The 8,501-nt window shown below is 35.7% G+C and overlaps 1 protein-coding gene across 3 annotated transcripts in view; it reads left to right on the forward strand.

Moving 5' to 3' along the window:
• The window catches only part of LOC111153747 (15-hydroxyprostaglandin dehydrogenase), a 30,012-nt gene extending 23,746 nt beyond the window's left edge, over positions 1-6,266 (forward strand). For 2 of the 3 annotated variants that reach the window (XM_022512966.1, XM_022512957.1), the window contains 3 exons: positions 777-853; positions 3,162-3,325; positions 4,330-6,266. In XM_022512966.1, the coding sequence (XP_022368674.1) occupies positions 777-853; positions 3,162-3,325; positions 4,330-4,468 (380 nt within the window). In that variant the 3' untranslated portion in view covers positions 4,469-6,266. The remainder of the gene's footprint in view (positions 1-776; positions 854-3,161; positions 3,326-4,329) is intronic. The other variant, XM_022512975.1, reaches the window with a different exon arrangement.
• The last annotated feature ends 2,235 nt before the right edge of the window (positions 6,267-8,501 follow it).

An 8,501-nucleotide genomic window follows, 5' to 3' on the forward strand; every position in this document is an offset into this window, starting at 1 on the left:
GTGTTACAATTACTGTTTCTGCAGGCCAGGAATTTAATCATACATTCCAATAGTTACTATTGTGTATGTGTGGAAATTTAAACCAATTCTGAAATTGCTTGAATTCTGTTAGAGCACATGATTATGAAATGAAACAAAATAGCACCATACATCTTTATTTCTGGTTTTCTTTTCTTTTTTTTTTTTTTTTTTTAATTTCTGGCTTTCTTTACCTGAGTCATGGACAAGAAGAACTAAGCATCTTTTACAGATCAGAATCAAAAGCGGTTACTTTGACTTTTCTTAAATACTTTAGAGGGATCATCAGTACAGTCAGTGATGGGGGAAATGTCTACTAATTCATAGCAAAGAGAAGTCCTCTCCAAGTCTCTTTTCCGAAATTTACACTTCAGCCATTTGGAAGCTTTACAAAATGTAGAATAGATACTTTTTAAAAATCAAGTCTTAAAAACTGAAAATTGGTGGTAACTTACTGGGTTTAAAGGTGATTCTGCTTATGTTTCAGATAACATTTACTTGTCTTGACCAAGGGTCAGGGAGACAGACGGACTTCCATATCACTCTTGGCTTCATTCCTAGGCTGTAACTTACACGCCATCAATTCTGGCCAGTATAGTAGAGATCATGGAAGGAAAATTGTCTCGTAATTATTTTCGTGTATTTTGTAGAATAAGCTTCAGATGGAACAGGCACAAATTACTCAATCGTGTAGCAATTATTGGATTTTTGTCTGCTTATTTTTTAGTGAAATTCTTTAAATGTTTTGTTTGTTTCAGGGCTCATGCCTGTGGCACAACAGCCTGTTTATTGTGCTTCAAAGCACGGCATAATTGGATTCACACGCTCAGCAGCGGTGAGGATCTAACAACCGCACTATCTCTTGTTCTCTTTCTGTGCATATGTGAAACATGAGTTCTAGAAAGCAGAAGGAATAAATTCGGAATTCAGTGCATCTGGTTTAAAGAGAGAAAAATAAATTATCCTATAATTGTTATTATAGAAGTGGTTTTCAGATCCCATCAAGGAGCAAATGAAGAAGAGATCTCTTAAAAATGAAGTCCCTAAACACAGATGTGTTATTGAAAAATTTCCTCAGGGTTAAAAAAAAAAACAACGAAGGCACTCTTTATTTTTAAAATTGACTCCAAATGTAAAAATTGTTAACTTCAGGCCTTCTTGAGTAGAATATGTATTGTGCTCTAGATATTACTTATCGTTGGAGATAAAAAGGCTAGCACAGAGGGATGGGACGGGAATTTACCAGAGAGAGTAGTCAAGGATGACGTCTCCATGGGGCCTAGGGTGACAGGTGTACAGAGCTAAGAAAAATATCTTAGGCCTGATTGACTACATGCACTGGTGGCATGAAGTAAGAATGCTTGCCTTTTTATTAACTGAAAAGGGGGCATTTTGAATGGAACCTGAGGAGCAAGGGGAGAGTCAGAAGCAGAAGCTAATAAAAAAGCAGCTTATGGACCACAGGAATGAGCTCAGATGGATTCTAACTGCAGCCATCAGCAAGACTTTTATGCAAAGGAGTGACAAGATCAGGTTTCCATTTTCAGAAGACCATTCTGGCTATTGTTTAGAGAATGTATTAGGACAGGTGTAGAAGAGGATAGAACAGTTTGGGGGGAATCACTGCCGTGATTAATCTAGGTGAGACAAGAGAAGGGCCATACAGAGATGGAGAAGAGATGGGGATAGAGAAACTAGATGCATGAATGGTAAATGTTCAGTCAAAAGGGAAGATAAGCAGCTCTCATGCTCTTAATTCAAATTTATTGAAATTTTTTGTTTACTTTGCATAGATTTAATCTTTAATTCAACTTTTAATGAACACATAAAAGTATTACAAAACGAAATAATCCTGATGAGCACTGGGTGTTATATGCACTAGTGAATCACTGAACTCTACACCAAGAACTAATGATGTACCATATGTTGGCTAATTGAATTTAAATTAAAAAAATAAAACAATTTTTAAATACCAGGAATTTCCTATTTACAATGACAAGAACGTAAATCCGTACCGTCAATGCTCATTATTTGTGGTAGTTAGCTCTATAAAATCACTTACGAACACTGCATCAGAGAATACTGAACTGTTGTTCCTCAGGGAAATGTGGGGTTCCTTCGAGCCTATGCTCACAGCATCTTGACCATACATAGCCTAGTCTTACATATATTTCTATGTGAAGACATGTTATTTAATATGCATGGTGTTCACTATGTAATATATGAACATGAGCAACAGTATTTATACCTCATGCCTGAAGGAACCTTATCTAACACATGAGCTCTGTAAGGCGCATCACAGACTTCCCTCGCTTGGGAACACTGAACAGCACTTCACCACTATGCTTGGGAGGCGTTTTAAGTAGCAAAGTCACCAACAAAAGGCACAAAAATGGGAAAGACATAGACTGAATATATCACAAAGAGGACGTTTGTTTATAGTGTAAGAGCTGAAACAAGGGCAATTTTTTTTATCGTAGTTGGAACATTTGCTCTGTGCTTATCCATAAACAACCCCAAGCGCTCCATGACTGTTGATTTTAGGGGTTACAAAGAAACTTTAGCAAGTAAGTAAATGGAATCCAAAAATAATTGACTACCTTTTGTTTTGTAAATAGTTCAAATAAAATCAATAGGTTGAATTTGAACCAAGAAATGCTAGTCTGAAGATGCTTAAATTGTCTTCTGCATAGTGCATATTATCAAGAGTGTCTTTAGAATCAGAGTCCCAGACTTACCCCTAACAGTATTTTTTAAGGAAATATTCTCTTGTTATACAATCTTTGAAGGCAAACCTGAGATACTAATTTCTGAGCCTTGGCTTTTTACGTTTCGCTTCCTGCAGAGTTCAGTAGATAAGAGAAGCTTAGATAATCAAGTATTTTCAGGAGTTTCCCAGAAATATTGATTTTTAAAGAATTAATTATCTGAAGCTTTCAGGAATTAATTTAACGCTTTAAGTATGTATTCTTTTATTTTCTGCTACAGTCAACCTTAACATTGTCTTTGTTAGATCGCTAGAAGAATATCTGACTAGTATTTTTCACATCAGAGTCTTTGAAATGGTTTTAATTATCAGTGTGTCCCATGGTATACATTTAGAAAGCAACTGAAACCTGCAACCTTCTACTTCTGATCCACAGATGGCAGCTAATCTCATGAACAGTGGTGTTAGACTGAATGCCATTTGCCCAGGCTTTGTTAATACACCCATTCTTGAATCCATTGAGAAAGAAGAAAACATGGGACAATATATAGAATATAAGGATCATATTAAGGATATGATGAAGTTCTATGGAATTTTGGAGTAAGTAAAACTATACCAATCTTCCTTTTTATGATGGAGCAAAGTACTATCTGGACATAAGCAATAAAATGGGAAAAAATAACCCTTTAAATCTGAGAAACTAAGGGTGCTTCAAATTGCTGGTTTGGCAGACACACTAAAAAAATATTTTTTGGGGTGTCTGAATAGAATGTTTACACATGAATTCCAAGAAACAGAGCATCATAATGCCGTTGGCCATAATGAGATTTAAAAAAAATATATATGGTGTTTAGTTGCCTGTGGAAGTTATGATACCTAATTTGACTAAATTCCAAGCAATATTCACATTTACTTTTCGTGAAATTTGATATGGCCCCCTAGCTTCGACCGTTTTCCTAAGAAATGGTTTCTCAATGCACATATTTGGCGAACAGTATCTGAGTTCAAGCAGTTGGTTTCACAACACAGAATCATAACTGTCATGACAGAGGAATCAGACCACCACCTGGGATCAAATTGTGCCTCCACCCCTGACCATAAACTTATCTGTCAACCCATGGATACCTCAATTTTCTCACCTATAGAATAGAAAAAAATGCTAAAATAGCATTTTTGGAAAGTCTGTGAATACATTAATAGGTGGAAGGTTTTTAAAAGAGCAACAAGTAGATAATAGATGTTCAGTTAATGTTATCTATAATTCCTCACATTTCTATTTTGATACCATTTTTATCTGGTAAGCCTAAGATCTACTATAAGATAAAGATGAGAAAATAATCATTTTCTGAACAATAAATGTAAGTTCATAAATTCTTCCTGTCAGAATGGCAGAAGGTTTGACATGGAAATCTACCACTCAGTTTATCATCTGATTTAGTTGATATTTATCTAACTGACTAAAATACAGAGGTAGCCATAGCTTCATGATACCATTTCCCTATTACATGTTAAAGGTAGATTTTTTTTTCAAAAACAATTCAAAGTGTAGTGATAATTATGCCTTATATTGAGTTTTTAAAAACCAATGTTTCCTTTATTTTTAGCCCATCAATGATTGCAAGTGGATTAATAACACTCATTGAAGATGATGGTTTGAATGGCGCTATTATGAAGATCACAACTTCTAAGGGAATTCATTTTCAAGACTATGAAACGACTCCATTTCATGCAAAAACTCAGTGAACATCTTATATATCTGCCATAACTGAAAATAAGAACAAATGACTTCTATTAGACTATATCTTCATTAGAATATAGCTTTTAAAATGAAATGTAATTGTGTTATTGTCTGAAGCTTTCTTCCATGCATTTGATATTAACTTTATTTCTAGATGATTAGTTAGGTATTTGGATAAAAATCAGGAACTATCAAAAATAAGGATGTGAATCAAAGCTAACTTGATTTTTATAGTCCATGTAATGATTAAAACAAAGAATATCCAAGGAATATTCTGCATTTCAGAAAATGTATTTAAATTTGTGGTACATAAACATTAATGTTTTTCAGAATATCAGTTTAAAGGAGATGCTTGAATTGTTATTTAATCAATCCAGATGTAAAAATCTCATTTTGTTTTTACGTTTTCACTTGAAAAAAGAGAAGCTACCTACAATGGCAAATTTTTAGTAACAATAACTTTTACTTATATTCCATCTTTTGGCTGAACATTTCAGCTCTTTACAGATGTGGCATATTTTGGGACCAGTAGTTAAAGAATAAACTACCGTGTGAATATATCCCAAATGAGGAATCTGATGTATGGGAAAATGACAAAGTAACTGGCTGAGATATTGATCCACAGTTCAGCCTCCCATCTAGGAAAACAATGTCTTTCCTGTTTGCTTACTTTAAGGACTTTAATTTACTCCAGAAATCTCAGGAATGAAATATTTAACAGTTATAGCAAAAATGATAGTGCTCCTAAGATATTATATTTAAGATCACCTCATTAAAGAAAAAAATACAAATGTAACATTTTTCAGGTTACTTCATTTGTACCAAGTTCCATAGTGCCTAATTTTTAATAGAACTCTCTTCTTTTTCTAATCTCCAGAATTTAATTAGTATTCTATATATAGCTATTGAGAAGAAGAAATCAATTTTGTCACAGCCTCAGTTGTAAATGTTTTTGTGTGCTCCAAGTCATAATAACAAGAGGTAAAGATAGCCTGTGAAGTTTTGCTATTTTCCCAGTCAAGTATTTTCAGAAAGGATCAGTAAATGCAACTGCTTTGGGTAACATTATTTGCAAGCAATTAATGCCACAAATAGTGAAAGCACAAGATTTCCAAACCAATCATTTTTTCGTAGAAAATTGTATAAATGATTCACTCTGCCTGTTAAGTCCAAAGCTCCCATCTCAGAGTAAATGGCCTCCATGTGAGAGACTCATGAGGATTTTCTAGAGACACCGGAGTGTTACTATAACTTGCTCTGTTTTAATTCTGCCATAGGGAAATATTGCCTTCACTTTTTAGGAGTAATTTTAATAAGAATAATTCCTGTCCAGAGTTTCACATAATATATTTGAAAAAGAACAAGCGATGAGCATCCGTGAATATCTGATAGAGAAAGGTTATAATTGTGCATAAGCTTGTTCATACATTGTGGTGGTAACTCATCAGGGAATAATACAGGCATGTGGAAATGTCACTTACCTTACATATTTTCCTACTGTAATGTTAACCGCTGTAGCTAAAAATTCTCATTTATGGATGATTTTCTTGTATGGGCACTCTTTAGTATACTCTGTGCTTTGAATGGAATTTGTTTCAAATCAGTGAACTCTGCAGACGTTTAAAATCAAATACGGAGTAGAACTGAAAAAAAGGGAGTTATGTTGTAAAAGTTTATTTTACATTAAAATGTATCTGCTATAAATAGCTTTTTAAATAAATATATACTCTTATACAATATCTCTGCATACTGGTTGGGAAAAAAATTAAATTTGGGGAGGGGAAGCCTTAATTTCTTTAATTGTATTTTTTCAGTGAAAATCCTAATGTAAATAATGTGTATTTTTTTTCAAATGTACTTTTCTTAATAAATGGGGGGTTCCCAGAACAGCCTAACTAAAAATATGTGGACAATGAAATAAGATTAAGACTTGATAATGGCATTGAAATGTCCAACAAACTTAATTTTTGTATCCAAATAATTTCAGATACTTACTGTGCCATTTAAAGTTTAAGTGACTGTGATGATTTCTATTTTTGTTCTATCTGTTCACAAGTTGAGGCTACTGAAGAGGTCTGAGGATGTAAATTTTTAATAAAATTCAGTCATTTCACATACTAAATATCATCTGAAGGGGAGCTTCTTTCTCACATTTGAATTTCTAAAGGTGAATTTACTCATGCACATTGCGGGGGGACAGTGACTGACTACAGGCTCACGAATGCTGGCGTCACTATTCCGTCTCTTCCCTTTGGTTAGCTTCCCTCCTAGGCAGCTCTGTCCATATGATGGCTTCAGGATCGACAGCCGGAGTTCCACCAGCTTTCAGTCTGGCAGAAGAACTTGTTTCTGACAGAAGATCTCATTGGCCTTGTGTAGATTATGGACTGGGTACTGAGGCAGTCCATGTGGTCAAAGATCATTCTGCTTGACCAGAACCAGATGACATGCCTCTCCCAGAGGTATTGAAAAAAGAGCATTGGGGGACAGGAGAGGTGGGCAGGAATAATTCCAAGTGGAAAATTATGCGGCCATTACCAAAATGTGGGAAAACATGCTGAGCTAACAAAAGCAATAGAGGAAGACAGAGTGAACAAGGATTAGTAATATCTTAATCTCTTGGATAAATCTGTGAAGACTGTTATGGTTCCTATAACACACCTAGAACCATGTTTTCAAAACTCTGTGGGTCACATTGACTAGGATATGGTGAAAGAGAATGGAAGAAAATGAGTAGAAAACAGCAGTTGTCTCATGATATGTAATGTATACATTCTCAATCTAAGATCTTTATTATTGTGAATCACAGTCAGTTTCAAAAAGGTTCAAAAGCTACTTGTTTTAATATTGACTGCAAGCATTGCCTCTAATTCTATTTTTGAATTTCTAATTATACTACCATTTTAATCCAGTGGTTCCATTCAAATGTGTTTTTGTTTTTTTTTTTTTAAAGATTTTATTTATTTATTTGACAGACAGAGATCACAAGTAGGCCGAAAGGCAGGCAGAGAGAGGAGGAAGCAGGCTCCCTGCTGAGCAGAGAGCCAGATGTGGGACTCGATCCCAGGACCCTGGGATCATGACCTGAGCCCAAGGCAGAGGCTTTAACCCTCTGAGCCACCCAGGTGCCCCACCATTCAAATGTTTTAGCACAACTTTCGTTTCTTACTAAAATTTCATTATCAACATATAGTTACACTAAATTTTAACAGATTTTTTTTTTAAAGACAGAGAGAGCACAAGCAGGTGGAGGGGCAGAGGGAGAAGGAGAAGCAGACTCCCTGCTGAGTACAGAGCTGGATGCAGGGCTGGATCCCAGGACTCTGAGATCATGACCTGAGCCAAAGTCAGATCTTCCACCGACTGAGCCACCCAGCTGCCCCTTTAACAGAAATTTTTATGTTTAATTTTAAACCATTAAAATATATTTTTCGCCCAGATTTCAAGTGACACTTTCATACATAAATTCTCTCATTCAACAAAAAATTCCCAGTTACTTTGTTGATACATTTATATGTACATGTTTCAATAAATTGTGTTCTATGTGGATATTAGTGCAAATGTTAATGCATTGATTAAGGTCTGATCTGGCAAAGAGCATTCAAGTCTGAGGAATCTAATATGGGGAAATAGATACAAAGGTATTAGAGGAACTGAAGAGCCAAAGGAAACGGATGGGATGACAAAGCAACCAGCAGGAAGGCCCAATCACTTCCATATCTTGGTGGGACTCAGGATAGTGTCAGAACCCGGAAGCAACTGGGAAGGTTACCAAGCAAGGCTAGGATTACAGGGCTGGAGCTGCCTGGTGGGAGCTGGAACCCTGCAGGAGGCAGCCACTGCCAGACATGCGACCTTAGGAGAAAGGAGAGGGAGGAAATGATCCTAAAATCTCCTATCTGCCTGCCCTTCAGTGTTCTGTTCTTGAGGAAGGAAAATGGAGTTTGCAGGATCTGTCCCTTGTGATAAAGGGCTGAGCAATATAATGGAAGGGAATGGATTTGAGAATAAATCGACAAGTGACAGACACAACATACA

This window comes from Enhydra lutris, unplaced genomic scaffold, assembly GCF_002288905.1.
Source record: "Enhydra lutris kenyoni isolate GAN:26980312 unplaced genomic scaffold, ASM228890v2 scaffoldscaffold3, whole genome shotgun sequence".
NCBI classification, from domain to species: domain Eukaryota; kingdom Metazoa; phylum Chordata; class Mammalia; order Carnivora; family Mustelidae; genus Enhydra; species Enhydra lutris.